Source organism: Acinonyx jubatus, chromosome X, assembly GCF_027475565.1.
Source record: "Acinonyx jubatus isolate Ajub_Pintada_27869175 chromosome X, VMU_Ajub_asm_v1.0, whole genome shotgun sequence".
NCBI lineage: Eukaryota > Metazoa > Chordata > Mammalia > Carnivora > Felidae > Acinonyx > Acinonyx jubatus.
The window spans coordinates 41921898-41940860 of NC_069389.1; the positions used below are offsets into that span (position 1 = coordinate 41921898).

The window sequence follows — 18963 nt, forward strand, 5'->3', positions numbered from 1 at the left end:
TAATCACAAGTGTCCTTATAAGAGGAAGGCAGAGGCAGATTTGACAGAAAAAGAGAAGGCGATGCAACGTGATGTAGCCACAAGCAAAGGAATGCAAGAAACCACCAGAAGCTGGAAGAGGTAACAAAAAGATTCTCCTCTAGAGTCTGCAGAGAGAGTCCAGCTCTTCAGACACTTTGATTTTGGCTTTGTGAAATTTATTTTCTGCGTGAAATTTTGGCCCCCATAACTGTGAAATAATAGATTTCTTATATATTTTTAAAAATTTTTTTAATATTTATTTTTGAGAGAGGGACAAACAGACAAAGTGTGAGCAGGGGAGGAACAGAGAGAGAGGGAGGCACAGAATCCAAAGCAGGCTCCAGGCTCCAAGCTGTCAGCACAGAGCCTGATGCAGGGCTTGAACCCATGAACCGTGAGATCATGACCTGAGCCAAAGTCGGATGCTTAACCGACTGAGCCACCCAGGTGCCCCTAGATCTCTTATATTTTAAGCCATGGGATTTGTTGTAATTAGTTAAAGCAGCCACAGGAAACTAACACAGATTTTGGTACTTGGATGTAGAATGCTGCTTTGTCTTAGTCTCCTTGAGCCACCATAACACAATACCACAGACTGGTTGCATTAAACAACAGAAATTTATTTTCCTGAAGATCAGGAGGCTAGAAGTCCAAGAGCAAGATGCTGTATGGATTGGTGTCCGATGAGGACTGTCTGCCTCACTTGCAGATAGGTGCCTCTTGTGTCCTCACATGACCTCTCCTTTATGCATGTGCTCCTGATGTCTCTTCCTCTTCTTATAAGGACACCAACCCTATTGGATCAGGGCCCCCTTTATGACCTCATTTAACTTTACCTCTGTAAAGGCCCTATTTCCAAATATAGTCATGTTAGGGGTTATGGCTTCAACATATGAATGGGGGACCAATTCAGTCCATAACATATTGTAACAAATACCTAAAAATATTGAAGTGGCTTTGGAATTGGATCATGTGTAGAGGCTGGAATTGGATCAAGTTTGAGGTACATGATAGAAAAATCCTGGATTGCCTTGAAGAAATTGTTGGTAGAAACACGAACATGGAAAGCACTGCTGGTGAAGGTTCAGAAGGAAGTGAGGAGAATAGTTGAGAAAGCTTATATTGTCTTTTTTTAAAGTTTATTTATTTATTTTGAGAGAGAGAGAGAGAGAAAACAAGCAGGGGAGGGGCAGAAAGAGAAGGGAGAGAGAGAGAATCCCAAGCAGGCTCTGGACTGTCAGCGTGGAGACTGACACAGGTCTTGAACCCATGAACCATGAGATCATGACCTGAGCTGAAACCAAGAGTCAGACGCTTTACCAACTGAGATACCCAGATGCCCCAAAGCTTACATTGTCTTAAGAATACATATATATTGGGGCACCTGGGTGGATCAGTCGGTTAAGCGTCTGACTCTTGATCTCCGTTCAGGTCTTGATATCAGGGTCGTGAGTTCAAGCCCTATGTTGGGCTCCATGCTGGGAATGAAGCCTACTTAAAATTATGTGTGTGTGTATATATATATATATATATATATATATATATATATATATATATATAATCATAAACAGAATATTGGTAGAAATATGAATGTTAAAGATGCTGCTGGTGAGGGCTGAGAGGGAAATCAACATGTTATTGGAAATTGGGGAAAAGGAGATCCTTATTATATAGAAACAGAAAGTGGAGTTGAATTGTGTCCTACTGTTGTGTGAAAACCAGAGCTTGTAAGTGATGGACTTGGATATTTAGCTGAGGAGATTTCCAAGGGAAGTGTTGGAGGTACTGCCTGGATTCTTCTTGCTGATTTTAGTAACATGTGAAAGGAAAGAGATAAATTGAGAGAACTGCTAAGCAAAATGGATCCAGGTTTTGATGATTTAGAAAATTCTCAGGCTGTCCAGATTGCAGAAAACACAAAATTTAGGAGATTTGCTGTCAGGAAAGTATGCTCTGGAGAGAACCAAAGATGTGGCTGGACAACCTTTTGCTAGTACTAAAGAGATAAGGTGTGTGCCTCATGGATCCTGCCAACCATTTCAGCAGAAGTCAGGAATAGAGATGGGATTTTCCATGGAAGATCTTTTGAGGACCCTCTTGTCTAATGGTGTGAATTCCTGTGACTTCCATGGAAGACCCACAAAATTTTTGAGAATGAAGGTTATATTGCCAGAAACACTGCCTGGTCGGCTTGAAAGAAACAGAAATACGTGAAATGAAGGAAGGATGTTGGGCTCCCAAAATTCTACCAGAAAGATACAGGGTGAAACTACTCAGCAGCAAACATATACTACTCTTCAAAAGAAGGGAAGAATGACTTTGAGGGCAGAGCTGTGGGCCCAGAGGTGGAACTTCAAGCCATAGCGGATTATTCCCAGGCCTTGAAACCTAGTGGAATTTGCCCTGCTGCATTTCAAAATTACTCAGGACCAGTGACACCTTTTTTTCCTTCCATTTCCCCCCTTTTGGAATAGGAATGGCTTTAACTCTTATTTCATGTCTGTCCCACCATTGTGTTTTGGGAATAGATAACTTGTTTTCTAGTTTCACAGGCCCAGAGATGGAGAGGAATGTTGCCTTAGGTTGGATCATACCCAGAGTCTCACTTATACCTGATTTAGATGATGAGGTTTGGAACCTTTGAGCTGATAAAATTAAAGTGAGATTTTGAAGTTGAGTTGATGCTGTAATGGTTCAAACCTTTGGGGGTATTGGGATGAGGTACATGTGTTTTGCATGTGGGGTAGATGTATAACTTTGGGAATCAAAGGGTGAATGATGCCGCCCAAAAGATATGCACATCCTAATTCCTGGAACATGTGAGTATACCTTAGATGGCAAAAAAGAAAAAGAAAAAGGACTTTGCGGTTTTCAGATATGATTAAGGTAAGGATTTTGAGATGGGGAAATTATCCTGCATTATTAAGGGGACCCTAGCTGTAATAACAAGTGTCCTTACCTAAATTTTTCTTAAAGTTTATTTATTTATTTTGAGAGAGAAAGTGAGAGAGCAAGCAGGGGAGGGGCAGAGAAAGAGGGAGAGAGAGAATCCCAAGCAGGCTCCACGCTGTCAGCACAGAGCCCGATGCGGGGCTTGAACCCATGAACCATGAGATCATGACCTGAGCTGAAGCCAAGAGTTGGACACTTAACCGACTGAGCCACCCAGGCGCCCAATAAACGTCCTTAGAAGAGGGAAGCAGAAGCAGATCTCATAGACAGAATGGAAAGTAATGCGACCAAGGAAGCAAAGATTCAAGTGATGTGGTTATAGGCCAAGGAATGCTGACAGCTGCTAATGTAGGAAGGTGACAGATTCTCCCCTAGAAAGAGGAGCATAGCCCTACTGGCACCTTGATTTTGGTCTTCTGGCCCCCAGAACTGTGAGAGGATAAATTTCTTAGGTTGTAAGTCACCAGGTTTGTGGAAATTTATCACAGCAGCCACAGGAAGCTAATGCAGAGGACTTGGAGTATATTTGGTGGTTCTTGGAGAGATTATGCTTGGTGGCTTTCAAAGACATTTTGAGGGTATAATTAGGATCCATTGGAAAGACAAGGCTGGGTATAGTGGTAATTCAAGAGTGAGTGGTTTGGAGGTATAGTTTTGGGCTGCAGAGTATGCTTCAGGGGGTACATGGAGAGTGCTTTGGAGTCAATATGGGGTGTTTGGGGTGCATATTGGGGGTAGATGGGAGGGTGATTTGGAAGTGCTCTTTGGAGGTTAATGGTTTTAGGGCTGATTGCAGATGGTTTAGGGGAACAAGTTGGGGGTAGTGAATGGCAGTTTATTCATAAAGTTTGGGAGTCCACGGAGGGTGGATTGGGGGTACTGCTTGGGATCAATGAGCAATAGTTTGGGGATACATTTTGAGGGATGATGGAGGGTGGTTTGGGGACACAGAAGTTTAGAAGAGTTTAGAAGTGTGTGGTGGCTGATAGAAGGCAATTTGGGGTCCTGCTTGGGGGTCCATTCGGGGGTGACTTGGGGTGAGGGGTTCCAGTCTGATCACCGAGGGGGCGTGGCCTCAGTACAGGAGCGCTTCACCGCCCTCGAGAAAGCGTGTGCGCACGCGCTCCCAGCTGGTTCACTCCTGGCGCTCCCAGGGCAGGAAAATCGAAGACCCAAACTGGCGCCTGCGCACTTGGTCTCCGCCGCTGCTGTGGTCTTGCGCCCCGCCCCCGTCCCCCCGCCTCCCCCCAGGCTCGCGCTCAGCGGCGGCGGTGTTGGTGCCGCCGGCAGCGGACGGACCCGAGGTGAAGGTGGGGGGCTGGGGTCCACCGCCCGCGGCCGAGTCCCCGCGCCTCTCCTACCCTCCCCGCGCCCCCCGTGTGGCCCCCACTGCTAACAGTCGCGCGGCCAAACGCGGCCCACGGGCAGGGCGCGGAAGGGGAGTAGACGCGAGGCCGGGGACGAGCGGGGGGGGGGGGCGGCGAGGGAGGGGCGCACCCACCACCCCTCCTGGCCTACAGCGACCCCGCCTACATCGCGGGACGGGGACCCTCGGTGAGTAACGCCCGCTTGGAGAGGAAGGGAGGAGACAGGGCGGGGTGAGGGCCCGGAAACGCCGGCAGGGGCTGTACCTGCGTGCGCACCCGCGATCTCTGACCCTGTGGTCTCACTCCCGACCCCTACCTGACCTGACTACATCTTTTCTTAACCTCAAGCTCTGGCCAGTCTTGGCCCCAGTACCTCCGCTCTGACCCCTGACCTAACCATGTTTAGGCCTGGCGTGATCCTCAATCCCTATTTTGTTCCCCTAAACCTAGTCCTGACCCCAAACCCCACCCAGTTCTTTTCTCAGGATCCTTGGCTTGACCCTGTTCCATTCCTGAAGCTCATCTTGCTTTGTCCTGATCATCCTGATTTCTGTCCTGATGCTTGACACGTCAGTTCCCTAAACTCTTGTCCCTGAACCCCTTCCATTCATGTCCTGCCCCCCTCACTGCAGTCTAATTCAGGTCTGTCCAGATTCCTGACCTCTGATTTCTAAACTTTCTCCCCATCTGTACTATCCTGGTCCCCTCCTGACTCCCCATCTCCATCCTGGCCCACCCCCTTTAGGCCATACCCCTGTTAACTGCCCTGTCCCTGCCCCCAGCCCTATGCTGTTGTCTCCTGTTTTCTCTTGTCCCATCACTGTCCTCATGCCTATACTTCTTCTGTTCCAGTCTTTTCCTGCTCCTTACCTCCATCCTGAACCTGCCCTTTTTCCCTCTCCCCTACCTTGACTGGTGTCTTGGCCTGTCCTTCATCATGTCTTCTGATTATTCTATACTGACCCTGCCTTGCTCTTCTCTTTTGTTCCTTGCTGCCCCCTACTTTTTCTCTTACCCTTCTTCTGAACCTCCATCCCATCCCCTGGCCAGTGTCTTGGCTCTTTCTCTGTCCTTCCTCCCAACCTCCATCCTCCAATGACTCTGGTTCTGTCTTGTCTCCTACACCCCTTCCTGCCCTCTCCCTTTCTGTCCCAACCCCAGACCCCTGTTCTACCCCTTACCTTGCCCCTCCACCCTGTTCAGAGCTCTCTTTTCCTAACACCCACTTTCCATCTCCTCTGAGCCTAAAAGAACTGGGGTCCCATTATACCCTGCCCCTGAACTTGGAGATTCTGCTGTTCCCATGATCTCAAGTTCATCCCAAATGCTTCTCTCAGCATGAGCAAGAGCAAGCAGCCTTGTGGGCCCTGTGTGGCTAAGAGGGTTTTCATATGTGATGTCCCTCACCCCCACCCAGTGATCTCACACAGAGCTTGCATTTGTCTCCCTGCCCCGGGAGAGCATGGAACTGTTCCTATGCCCCCCACCCTCCCCGAGTGTGAAAGAACACCCTAAATTATTCAGTGACTCTGGGAGTCTGTGTGGTCTGGATCATGTTTCCAGCCTTGCTAGGTTGGGGGCTGTCCCATGTCCAGGTGGGGCGGGTGGCAAGCAAACATAGACGGGTGGGGGACTCAGGAGTGTGTGTGAATCTTCTGTGTCATGTTACCCCATCTTCTAGTCTCAATCCTGGGTGTGCATGATCTGGAAAAAGTCCATTCCAGGCCAGAGGCTTCAGGGCTTCGTGGGGAGGGTGTTGGGAGTGGGGGTGGGGGGTTTATCCCCCTTCTCTTGGCTGTACACAATACAAATTTTGGTGCTAAATCCATCCCACCTCTGTGGGGCGTGTGTGTGTAGGGGGTGGTCACTGGGTGTTAGAATCAGGCCTATCCAATAGTGACAATAACAACCACAAGAACAATACGAGGTTCTCTCTCTGAATCTCCTTGATTCTGAGGACAGGCAGGGAGAATGTGGAGAGTGAGAAGATAACGTGTTAATTCAGTTATGTTTTGTTTCCTCCATTTGTCATAGAGTAGTGAGATTTTGAATAATGAGATACTAGACCCATCTCATTCATCTAAAACATTTATCCAAACCTATTAATAACAACACAAGCATCCTTCATTGTCCCAGTGTCTGTTTGGCACCTGACTTCTGAGAGGGAGAGCTTGGGTAGTTCAGACAGTAAAAGATACCAGGTTATCTGGAGGTTTTTTGGTTTTGCACTTTACACAGTGAGCGGGGAGGTGAGGGACAATGGCCCCAACTAAAAAATATATTCAAATAGATTCATTTCCCTGAGCTCCAGTGGCAAGAGTTGGGATAGTAAGAATACCGTGTTGTGTGAATATATTTGGTTCCTGCATCTTGCCTCGTAAGGAAAGCTCAGAGAGTAGTGGGTGCCAGCTCTATCTCAAAAGTGCATCCAGATCCATTCAGCTCCTGTATATGGATAGTGAGTGTTCAGAGAATTGATCTGAAGATGTTTGGTTCCTGCATTTTTGATGTTGAGTAGGGAGAAGTCAGATAATGAGGGAAAACAACTCTGTTTCAAATATGCCTGGATTGATAGGGAGGGTTCCATGTCTGGGTAGCAGGTAGGGAGGGTTTGGAGGCTGAGGGATACGAGCTCTGTCTCACCAGTGCATCTGAATACATTTAGTTCTTGATTTTGGATAGTGAGAATTTGGACACATTTATTTGACGAACAACAGCTCTGCTTCAAATTTATCAGGTACAGCACAGGGATACCAGCTTGGTCTCAAAAAAATATGCACAGACACACAGACACACACACACATTTGATTGCTGAGTTTGGATTGAGAGGAATAGTTGTAATTATGACAGTTAGGGCACCTGAGTGACTTAGTCGATTAGGCATCAGACGTTGGCTCAGGTCATGATCTCATGGTTCGTGGGTTCGAGTCCCGTGTTGGGCTCTGTGCTGATAGCTCTGAGCCTGGAGCCTGCTTCGGATTCTGTGTCTCTCTCTGCCCCTTTCCTGTGCTCTCTCTCTCTCTCTCTCAAGAATAAATAAACATTGAAAAAAATTTAATTGTGGCAGCCAACACACATCAAACACTTACCAAGGGCCAGTTACTGTCCTAAGCAAGTTTTAAGTGTATTAATTCAAGTCATGCTCACAACAATCCTGTGAAGTCCATACTGTTGTTATGATCCCCATTTTACACATGAGGACATTGAGGCACAGAGAGGATAAGTGACTTGTCCAAGCAGTCACACAGACATAAGTGGCAGAGCAGGGTTGAATCCCAGAGTTACCACTTGCTACCCCTACATGAGGCCACATGAGGTTCAGGTCCTGGCTGGGGTAGGGCCTAGAGGTTGGCCATCTTCCAGGCTGTTAGAAGTCGTGGACCAGGGCAACGATGTGTGCGGGTGATTCTGCCCCGCCTGTCTGCCTGGCCCAAGAGGCCCAGTTACCTGCTTTCCCCTCCTTACTCCTGCACCAGGCCACCTCTGCATGAGTTTATTCTTGTTGTTATCATCTGTCATTAATGACGTGATGTGAGTTTCCTTGTACTTTGAAATGCCTTCCAAAGTGACTCTGGCTTTGTTGGCTATGTAACCATTGTTTACCCATTTTACAGATGAGGAAACCTAGGCCTTGCTATTCATTCTACATTGCCAGCTAGATACCCTTGTCCCTCTCAGCTCTGGTTTTAGAACTGTCCTTCTTCCCAACATTCTTGGTGTCCGCCAAGAGGCAGGAGAGGCCACAGCTGAGGGGACACTCCCCGTCAACACCCAGCCACCTACCTTATGGCTGCTGCCTCCACCAGCCCTAAACAGTGAAGCAGGGAGAAAGGGGGGTGGATGAAAGGGGCCTTTGTGTCCCTTGCCGGAAATCTCACCCCCAGGAAGAAAGGTGGGAAGGGTGATGGGAGGCCTCAATAGCATGTGTGTGGGGCAGGGCGTTGTTGCTGATACAGAGCTCCCCTCCAGGCTTGGCCCACCTGCCAAGTGGGGAGGGAGGTTTCCTCACTCTGCTCTTTCACATCACAGCATGGGCTGCTGCAGGGGCCCGGGTTGGGCTTGGGCCCTGAGGTCACAGAGCAGATGGTCCCAAATGGAGCACAGGATGTGTGGTATGTGCCGGGGCAGGCCAGAGCCCTCAATTTCCTTGACTCCTGGCCAGAAATGCCCACGGGGGAGGAGTGGGGGAGAGCCAGCCTGGATGTGAAGAAGCATGAGCCCCCTCCCCACTCCTCCTCCCTTGCAGGAATAGCCTCTGTCTGCCTCCAACCCAGGACCCGGCCCCCTGAGTTCTGAGTCCACCCGCTCTTAACGCCTCTGTGATCAGAATCAGACCTCTTCACCTGTCCAAGCCCCAGCTTCCTCATCGGCAAGCTGGCTATGAAGAGGTGGGTCTGTGTCATTCTCCCAGGTTCGTAGCAACCAGGATGGGTGAAAACGTGTGTTTTGTCAGTTTGCTGGGATGATTTCTTCCGGAGGTGCAGAAGGTGGTCGGGTCTTGAGACCCTGTTTTTCCTGGGAAAAGTTGACCTCCTCTGTCCCCAGCTTGGGAAACTGTTACCCCAGTGAGGGTGGCGGATGTCCCAAGACCTTATCCCACCCCAGCCTTGCCCTGGGAGGAAAGGGTAGGGGCCTCAGGAATGTGGTGCTTGCTGCCAAGAGACACACGCCAGATTTACATACACCTGAGGCCTCCTGTGTGCTTAACAACGCCCCAGAACTCCGTCCCCCAGCTCCAAGGTCATAAATACCCTTGGGTGGGCAGGGTCTGACGTGGGAACCTGGGTAGCACCAGGGGCAGCCCCACTCCCACTACCCTTAGCCCTTCTTTCTTGGTTCTCTGCTAGGTGACTGGGGAGAGCAGGGCTGTCTGGGCTCTCTTCTTGGCCACGCTGAACGCCTTGAAGGGCCCTAGCCCTGACACTGCCCCTAAGGGTGTCCTGAGCCCTGGTGACAGGCAGGCAAGGGTTAAGAGGTATGGGCTGGCCCAGTCCCTGGCCAGGTAGGCTGGGCTATTGCCTAGTGGGAGGCGGCCTAGGCATCTGCCACTGGCTCACTGCTCACTGCCACTACCAGCTGGAACAGGGCCTGGTTGAGACAACTATTTTATCGAGGTACTTGAGGCCACCCCACAGCACCTCTCTGGCGTTGGTGAGCACCTGGGAACAGGGGGCCCAGGGGCAGGGTAGGGGAAGAAGGGTCTAGGGTGTACTGAGGCCCCCTGTGGGAGAAAGCCAAGTCTGTGCAAGAGGTACAGCGAAGAAGGAGGGCCCGAGTGGAAGAGCAAAGCCCAAAATGCCCAATTTCCTCTGCTGGCACGAAGCCGATTCCTTGCCGGAAATGAACAAGGGGAAGGGTTGGGGGAGAAGAGAAGCCAGAGTCCCCCCTTCTCCACTGTCCTCCCTACTTCCTCTCCCCCTTTCCCCTGCCCTGGGAAGGAGCATCTGCCCTCCTGCAACCTGGGGCCTGGCCCCCCCAGCAAAGCCCAGACTGGGCTGTTGAGAAACTACTTCCTGGCACCTGCCTGCCCCCAGCCTGTTCACCCAGAGTGGGGGCAGGGGGGCCTCCAGGGCAGTGTGGGGAACAGTTCCAGACACTGGGAGTTTGTGCTCTGATTGGGACAAGATATGGAAATGGGGGTCCCACTGAGGGTGTTGGGGTGCCACCCAGGTGAGGTGTCCTGGTTGTAAACAGTCATTAAGGCCAGGAATTTCTTTCTCGGCTGTGGTGTCAGAAGGGCAGACCTGAAAAACCTGCTGGGCCCGCCTCTGGGTGTGTATGGGGGGTACCTTCTGCAGCTCTCCTGCTGTAGCCCTTCCTGGGACGGGACTTAGGAGCTGGTGTGGGGTGTGGTGTGGGGGACGTTAGGGAAGGGGACTGCTGGAATCCCCCTTTTCACCATCTCCAGGTGGGGCTAGGGGAGTTCCGGACCCCTAGGCAAATGTGCAGAGGGGAGGCAAGTGGAGGCAGAGGTTTGGGAGCCGGGTGTGGGGGTGTGGGGCGTTGACCCTGTGTCTCCCTACCCAGTGACCCCGTGACTCAGGCCTGAGCTATGTCCCCAAGGTCAGGCTTACAGGGTGGAGTCGGGGTTCCTGTCTGGACCCCGTTGATCTAGGATGCAGTGCGCTCTCAGGGAAAGCAGGCTTAAGGAAGCCCAGTGTGGGATGTGGGGGAAGGATTAGGGGACCCCTGGGAGAGTTCCTCAAACTCAAATGGGGGTTGGGGAAGAAGGAGCCCCAGGAGCTTAGGGACAGAGGAAGCTGAGCTGGGACCTCAAGGAAACCACACTGTGCTGGGCAGTGTCGGACCTTGGAGGCCGGGCATTTGAGTACCTCTCTGCAAAGTATGCGTTGCTGCCTGGGTGTGCAAAAAGCTTGAGAGACTGATCCCTGTCCCTGAGGCTGAGGACAGAGGACCACTGTTTTGTGGAGGGCATACAGATTCTATGGGGCCGGTAGGAGGACTGCCAAGAAACTAGTGGCACCATATTAGCTAGTCGACCACATCCCCCAGCGTACAGATGGGGAAGGAGCTTGAACCCACACCTCCTTGGTTGCCTGGGTCTTCTCCACAGCTGGCCACCATGTCATGAAAAGCTGGGGATTAGGTGGGTATGGGATGTCTGTGGCCTCATGAGGCCCTCCCAGTTGCCTGCCCCTGAGGTCAGGCCAGGTGGTGGGAGGTGATGTCACCTGGCTACCCAGCTGGGGACCAAGCAGGATGTGGGAGGGAAGGAGCAAACTCCAGAGGAGGGGATGAGGGCAGGGCTGGCAGCCAGCCAAGGCAGGTTCTGTGGTCAGCCAGGGTGTCTGGGAGCAGAGAAGGAAGCAGGAGGCAGGAGGCTTGTTATCTGCAGCTATGGACTCTTCTGATCACAGTTCCTGCAGGGCATCTTCTCTGTGCTGGGTACAGGACAGGTTGGGGTGGGGAGAGGGGCTGGGGGGTCCTGGGGCTAAGGAAACACTCCCCTGCTGCATCAAGGCCACAAGATGGAGTTGGGACAAATAGAGACCCACAGATCTGGGCTAGATCCCTAGCTTGGCTACTTTGGCATTCTTTCATTTATGCAACAGACATTCATTGAGTACTTGCTACATGCTCAGAAGTGTTCTGAGTGCCAGAGATACCAAAAAAAAACCAGGACAGATATGTTTCTTGTCTTCGCAGATATGTAAAGGAGGCTCAGTCTCTTGCTGGACAGCAGTTATGAGGGGACATAATGTAGGGATCCACCTCTGGAAGTGACATTTAAGCCCTAGAATGTGAGAGCCAGGGGCCAGAGAGGCAAGACATGAAAAGAGCACTCCAGACAACCACAGCCTGAGCAAAGGCCCTGAGGCTCACTGGACTGGGAGCTTATGACGAATTAGTGGAGTTAGAACAGCTCCAGTGAGGGAGAGTCGGGCCAGAGGGGTGGGCCTAGGCTGCTACATCCTTAACCATGGATGTTATTTCACCCCTCTGTGACTTACTGTCTTCATCTCTAAAATGGGAGCAATAATCACAGAACTGCCATCACAGGGTGGTTGTAAAGATTAAATGTGGCATGGAAGGTAACTGTTCCAGGCACCCAGGTGGTCAATAAATGCCCACTGTTGTTATAGTTGGCTGAATCTGTACCTTTAACTCTCCCTTCCCAGGCAAGACTCCTGACTGTGGCCCATGGACCTCTGAGGAGGCGTCGTAAGTCCGCCCAGCTCCCCGCTTGCTGTGCTCCCACTCAATGGGAAGGGAACCAAGGTACCAGGGCCAAGTGGGTCCGGACACTGACAGATTTCTGAGAGGGCAGGTCAATCAGGCGGGTGGGGTCAGGGTCCCCCTTCTTCCCAGCTGGGGTGTGGGAAGTTGGGTAGGGGCAGGGGCTGGGGAACACAGAATATACTTCCTTAATGGCCCCTGTGCGTTACCGCCAGGCCTTGTCCAGCCATCAGCCACGGCCTCTCGACAGCACCAGGATGGAAGTCAAAGGTCAGCTGATCAGCTCTCCCACCTTCAATGCCTCAGGTAGCTGGCTTGTTCCCCTTTTCTGCCTCTTCCCCTGCTCTGAGTCACCACCTGCCTACTTGGAAAGGGTTGGTCCCTGGCCCCACAGCTGTGCCAGGGTGCCCTGGCTGATCTTTGCTCTGAACTTTGCTCCTTCTGTGTCCAGCTGCCCTGTTTGGAGAAGCTGTCCCCCAGATGAAGTCAGAGCGTCTGCGGGGGCTGCTCGACCGGCAGCGGGCCCTACAGGAGGCCCTGAGCCTGAAACTTCAGGAGCTCCGCAAAGTGTGTCTCCAGGAGGCGGTGAGAGCCTGGCCCTAAGAGTGCCTGGTGGGTGGGGCGGCGGTGAGGAGACGGGGCCACTAGGTAGGTGCTGAGCCACCTGTCTGAGCTGTAGATTCCCTGTCACCTTGTAGCTTCTCAAAACTCAACTTAGACATCTTCAAATCGGTAAAATATGGCAGTGCAGGCCTGCAGTTCCCTATCAGCAATTTGAAATCCAAAATGCCTCAAAAATAATGGCTATTTCCAAAATCTGGCAGTAAAACCCGACCTGAACTGACAAGGGGTGAGTTTTAGTTTTGATTTATTCCTCTTGGTGTGAACGTCTACACAATTTGCCAGAAATGATCGTGTGGTTCAGAGCACGCAGCCCCAGGCCCTGAGGGGGGTGTTACGTATCATGCAGTATGTAGACTGTGTCACGTTTACAAAAAATAAGAAATTCTGGATTCCAAAGCAGGTCCCCCTACCTCCCATGCCCACTGCCCCAGGGATTTGGGCCACCAAGGGGCTGAGAGCACACAGCATACCTGTCTGGTGGAGAATTGGGAAGGGGGAGAGAAGTAATAGGCATGGTGTGCTCAGCATCACTGCGCTCTTAGTAGGACACCTGTAGCTTCAGGAGTCGTTATTGCTTTGCCCCATTCCCCCAGCTAACCCTTGGTAGTCTCTGACCCCTGCCCCCACCAGGAGCTGACTGGCCAGCTGCCCCCCGAGTGCCCGCTGGAGCCTGGTGAACGGCCCCAGTTGGTCCGCCGGCGGCCCCCTGCGGCCCGAGCCTACCCTCCGCTGCACCCCAACCCAGCACACCACTCCTTGTGCCCTGCTGAGGTGAACAGATGGGCTTGGAGAGCAAGATGGGGGTGGGACGGGTGCAGAGGAAGAGGAGCCTAGAGGAAGCCAGGCAGGGCTGGGGTTGCATCCAGGGGAGGGAGAGGCTGAGGTGAGGAGGGAATGACTTGAGGGAGGTGGGTTCTGGCTCTGAGGGAGGATGCTGGTCCTCGTCCGTGATAAGCCTCTCACCCTCAGGAAAATGAATATGTCTAGTCTCTTAATCGAGACAGGCCCTGCCTGCAGAAGAAATGAGCTCCACCCTAGAATAGCACCGCCCCCCTCCCCCACCTCAAGTGGAGACAGGCTGTGCCCGCAGTGGTCCCTGTGCTCGGCCATTTCCAACATTTGGTCCTGTCCCACCCTCTTGGGTGGGTCCCACAGGAGCTGGCTCTTGAGGCGCTGGAGCGTGAGGTGTCTGTGCAGCAGCAGATTGCGGCCGCCGCCCGCCGCCTGGCCTTGGCCCCTGAGCTGAGCATCGAGCAGCGCCGGCGCCGGCGCCAGGTCCAGGCAGACGCGCTGCGGAGGCTGCACGAGCTGGAGGAACAGCTTGGGGACCTCCGGGCCCGCCTTGGCCTCCCGGTGCTCCCACCGCCGCAGCCCCTACCCCTGTCCACAGGGGCAGTTATCACGGCCCAAGGAGTCTGCCTGGGCACGCGCCTCGCTCAGCTCAGCCAAGGTGAGCCGGGCCCCATTGCCCCCGGCCCCCATGGTGAATGCAGAGCGTGGCATCGGCTGAGGGACACGGTAGGGGTGGGGTGGGTAAATAGTGAAAAGTGGGAGCGAGGTGGATCTTAAGGGACCTGACTTGTAAGAGGAGTTGTGATGAACTGGCTCCACAGCATGGGTGGGGCCGCTGGGAACTAGACCACATGGCACCAGGAGAACGAGGAGCCGAGCCTCAGGTGGTCTTGGACTCAGGTGAAGGTGGGTTATTGGGAAGGAACAGGGCAGGGAGGAGACCATCCAGTGGTGTAAGGGGATGGCACCCAGGCCTTGTATTGATAGGCCTGGGTCTCCCCCTTCTCACCTATAGAGGACGTAGTTCTGCACTCCGAGAGCAGCTCCCTGTCAGAGTCTGGAGCCAGCCATGATAATGGTGAGGACCTCTGTCCCCCCACAGACCCATCCATCCTTTGATGCTCAGCCCCCCCCCCCTTCATCCCCATCTCAGCCATGCCCCATCCTCTCATGGGGCCCCTGTCTTTCTTGCGTCACCTTGCCCAGCTCATCAGCCCCAGTTCCAGCCCCATGTATTAGCCCCTGCCCAGCCCGCTGCCACTGCCTGTCTCCCTGGCTCCTGCCCTTTGCTTTGCCTGCAACCCATCTGGCCCCCTCTCATTGACTTCTCCCCCACTTTCTGCCTTCCTCTCAGAGGAGCCCCGCAGCTGCTTCCCTCTGGCTGAGCGCCCCTCGCCGCCCAAAGCCTGGGACCAACTGCGGACAGTGTCGGGGGGCAGCCCTGAGCGGCGAACCCCATGGAAACCACCGCCATCAGATCTTTATGGGGATTTGAAGAGCCGGCGGAACTCTGTGGCCAGCCCCACCAGGTGAGGGTGAGCCCCATCCTTCCCCCAGGAACCAGGAGCAGGATCCTGAGCCTGGGGCTGGCAGGAGGGCCTGCTGGTGGGTATGGTCTCTAACCTGGCCCCTGACCTGGGCCTGCCCATCTCTGTCTAGCCCCACACGCTCGCTGCCCAGGAGTGCCTCCAGTTTTGAGGGGCGAAGTGTGCCTGCCACCCCTGTCCTCACCCGGGGCGCTGGCCCCCAGCTCTGCAAGTAAGGGGACTGTGAGGGTGGGTTCGAGGACTAGAGGAAGGAACTGTTAGCTCTAACTATGAGAGCATTATCAAAGAGGCTGGGCTTTGAAAGGTGTATTTTGGTTAAGTCATTTCTCTTTGAATCTTTGCTCCTCATCTGCGAAGTGGGCATAATACCTGCCTCTGAAAGACACTGTAGGCACAGTAAGTTCTGGTTAACATGTACTGAGCATCTACCATCTGCTGGGAATCCATGCTTTCCAATAGGTGCTATTGCTGATCCCATTTTACAGATGAGGAAACTGAGGCACAGAGAGGTTAAGTGACTTATTAGTAAACTGAAGACCTGGTGTTTGAACCCAGGCAAGTCTGACTCTAGAGTCTGTGCTTTTAAACACTGTACCCTTGTGCTTCTTAAATACTTGCCAAGTGCCTGCTTCTCCAAGGCTGTGAACAAAACAAAGTCCGGGTCCTTATGGCACTTGTATCCTGTGACCGGTGGCTGTTGGGATGATAGTTTCGGGTGGTTCATACACATGGGGGGGACAGAGTTCAGGAAGTTGAATTCTGGACCCAAGGATCAGCACCCCATCGTGGAGGCGGTGGGGGGCTATGAGACACATGGTAGTAGGGCTGAGGGTCACGTGTGTTGGGAGGAGCCCTCTGCTGGCCTTCCTCTGCTAGTACTTCCTCTCCAGCACTCCCCTGCCCCTGCCACAGGCATCTCCCTTGGCGTTGGCGCTGATACCCCCCATATGTCTTCAGTCCCTCCACCCCCCCAGCGTCAGACAGAACCTCTGCTGTCTTTTACACGCCACTACCTAACACCTTTATACTCATGGTTCCTAATCCTGGGTCCCTTTGGTGCAAGTTGAAGGCTCAGGAAGGGTTGAAGTACGGTGGGCACTTGGCCTGATATTTCTGACCCTACTCTTGTCACCCCCACCTCTGCGTTCCCAGACCCGAAGGCCTCCATTCTCGCCAGTGGTCCGGCAGCCAGGACTCCCAGATGGGCTTCCCCCGGGCGGACCCGGCCTCCGACCGTGCCTCCCTCTTTGCAGCCCGCACCCGCCGCAGCAACAGCTCTGAAGCCCTGCTTGTGGACCGGGCGGCTGGCGGGGGAGCTGGTTCCCCGCCAGCGCCTCTGGCTCCCCCTGCCGCTGGCCCCCCGGTCTGCAAGAGCAGTGAGGTGCTGTACGAGCGCCCCCAACCAACCCCTGCCTTCTCCTCCCGCACATCTGGCCCCCCAGACCCTCCCCGGGCTGCCCGGCCTAGCTCAGCTGCCCCTGCCTCCCGAGGGGCCCCCCGGCTCCCACCTGTGTGTGGGGACTTCCTCTTGGACTATTCCCTGGACCGGGGCCTGCCCCGCAGTGGTGGTGGGGCAGGCTGGGGGGAGCTGCTGCCTGCGGCTGAGGTCCCGGGACCCCTCTCCCGCCGGGATGGGCTCCTCACCATGCTTCCAGGTCCACCACCTGTATATGCAGCTGACGGCAGCAGCCCCCTCCTCCGCAGCAAGGATCCCCACACCCGTGCTACCCGCACCAAGCCCTGTGGCCTGCCCCTGGAGGCCACCGAGGGTCCAGAGGTGCATCCCAACCCTCTGCTGTGGATGCCCCCGCCCACCCGTATCCCCCCGGCTGGTGAGCGCAGTGGTCATAAGAACCTTGCCCTGGAGGGGCTGCGGGACTGGTACATCCGCAACTCGGGACTGGCCGCCGGGCCCCAGCGCCGGCCTGTTCCCCCCCACATGGGCCCGCAACACCCACCCTTCCTCCATGCCCGCTGCTATGAGGTGGGCCAGGCGCTGTATGGGGCCCCCAGCCAGGCGCCACTCCCGCACTCGAGGAGTTTCACGGCACCCCCTGTCTCCGGCAGGTATGGGGGGTGCTTTTACTGATGGGTAGGGGTCTCTGGAGGCAGATGGCAAAGGTGTCCAGGCTGGGGAGCAGCCAGTCATGGTAGCTAATGACTCAGACCACGAGAGAACTAGCTGCGGCCTCAGCACAGGGTCATGAGGCCCTGCCTAACCTGCATGAGTCCGCGGGGGCTTGGTGGAGAGGGGTGTCTTGGGCCCTGGCAGCAGCAATTTTCCACCAAGCCATAGAAGAATTGTAATATTGGAACAAAACAGTGCATGTCAGCTGAAAATGAGCCTTGAAAGCAGGGTGCTGGGAGGAAGGGCCTCCCGGGCCCCTCGTTTTTCTCTTCTTCCTTTTTGCCGTGCTCCCCATGCTTGCAAGCCCAGACATACTCTCCTGTGTCTGCCTCCGCCTCTTTAACGAGCTTCTTTTCCTCTCTTTCTGTGTCTTGTTTGTCTTTTCCTCTCTCCTCTATCTTGCCACCCTGTCTGGATTCCTGCTACCCCTTCTAAAGATACTACGCGGACTTCCTGTACGCTCCGGAGCTGAGCGCTCGTTTAAGTGACCTGACGCTAGAGGGGGAGCAGTCCTCCAGTTCTGACCCCCAGACCCCGGGGACACTGGTCTGACCCCTTCTGATATGCTCCTTGTTGGCCTGGGCATGGCTTTAGTCTGGGGAGCACACAGCTGACCTCGCTGAACCCTGGGGTGTGGTTGCTCTCAGTCCTGGGGGGTGCCGAACCTGATCTTCCAAGGCCCCTGGCACCTTGTGGACCCACGAAGGTGTCTGACACCCTGTTTCCCCTCTCACACTGTGCTGGGAACTGGGGCCCTCAGCCAGCGTAAAAGAGGGAGGATGGTGTAATGGGGACTCCGAGCCCCTTCTTCCATTTCTGTTTACAGTTGTGATTTAGATATTCGCTGTCTTCCCCCAACGCTAGACGTTTTATAAAAGGGAAACTGTGATCTCGTCCTGGTTGGGCTCATTCCTGTCCCCGTGCCCAGCCTGTTCCATTCAGGAACCCCCTCCACAAAACGGATCATATAGGGTCTCAGGGCCCTGTTTGGGGCAGCCAGGAGACTCTGGTGTGAACAGAACCCCCTGCCACCCCCCACCAGGGCAGTTATTGGGGAGGTGGGCTCTCTGCCTGCAATTGGAAAGACTGAAGTCTGGGTAGGGGGCTTGGGTTCATTTTCCTGCCCCCAGGGGTGCCTGAAGGAGCCCCAGTCCCTGTCTGCCTGTCTGTGCCCGCTGCCTCTGCCCACAGGACTAGATGGCCCAGCGTTTTGTGGCAGCCTCTGCCCTATCTATCCCCAGTCAGGAAGCCCTGCAGGAGGGGCCAGAGGGCAGAGCCATCGGGTGTGTTGTCCTGGGATGCTGCGGTGGTGGAATCTGGCATCTGGTGGATGCCAGTAAAATCCTCAGGTGACGTCTGGCCACAGGCTACGTCACGTCTTCCTTGGCTTTCGTTCCATCCACCACTTTTTAAATCTATACAAGCTGTGTTTTCTATGATACCTATCTGTGACTTTCTGGAGCTGGGGGTCCCCCTACCTCCTTTACCTGGTGTTAAACTTTTCTTTTTCTACCAATGGACCTGGGCCCAAGACACTACCCACACTGGAAGGGGATTTCTATAATAAATGTGTAAACTGAACCCATGTGTTACTCCTCTGTCTGCCTTGCCTTGGGGGCCCACACCTGTAGTTAAGACCAGATAATATATTTTTATGACTCCATGTGATAAGAAATAGAACACTGGAAACAGCCCATGATAATACCATCTACTTTGGCTTTTCTTGCTGTGATGTGGGGTCACATGTCTTCCTGTCTGCACTCAGATTGCTGGCCTGCCCTGAACAAGAGTCCTCAGTAATACAAATGATAGGAAACACCCTGCCCTTAACTAC

The 18963-nt window shown here is 53.8% G+C and overlaps 1 protein-coding gene across 9 annotated transcripts; it reads left to right on the forward strand.

Moving 5' to 3' along the window:
- Positions 1–4124: 4124 nt before the first annotated feature.
- Positions 4125–18710, forward strand: CCDC120 (coiled-coil domain containing 120). 9 transcript variants are annotated; one of them, XM_053202298.1, is made up of 12 exons: positions 4125–4527; positions 8370–8452; positions 8587–8728; positions 11981–12080; positions 12254–12344; positions 12490–12623; positions 13293–13433; positions 13818–14112; positions 14470–14532; positions 14809–14983; positions 15114–15212; positions 16154–18710. In XM_053202298.1, the coding sequence occupies exons 5-12, from the start codon at positions 12296–12298 to the stop codon at positions 17088–17090; spliced, it is 1893 nt and encodes a 630-aa protein (XP_053058273.1). In that variant the 5' UTR covers positions 4125–4527; positions 8370–8452; positions 8587–8728; positions 11981–12080; positions 12254–12295; the 3' UTR covers positions 17091–18710. The 9 variants fall into 9 exon arrangements, with proteins under 9 accessions (XP_053058273.1, XP_053058272.1, XP_053058274.1 ...); XM_053202297.1 differs by having other exon boundaries at positions 8370–8728; XM_053202299.1 differs by lacking the exon at positions 8370–8452.
- The last annotated feature ends 253 nt before the right edge of the window (positions 18711–18963 follow it).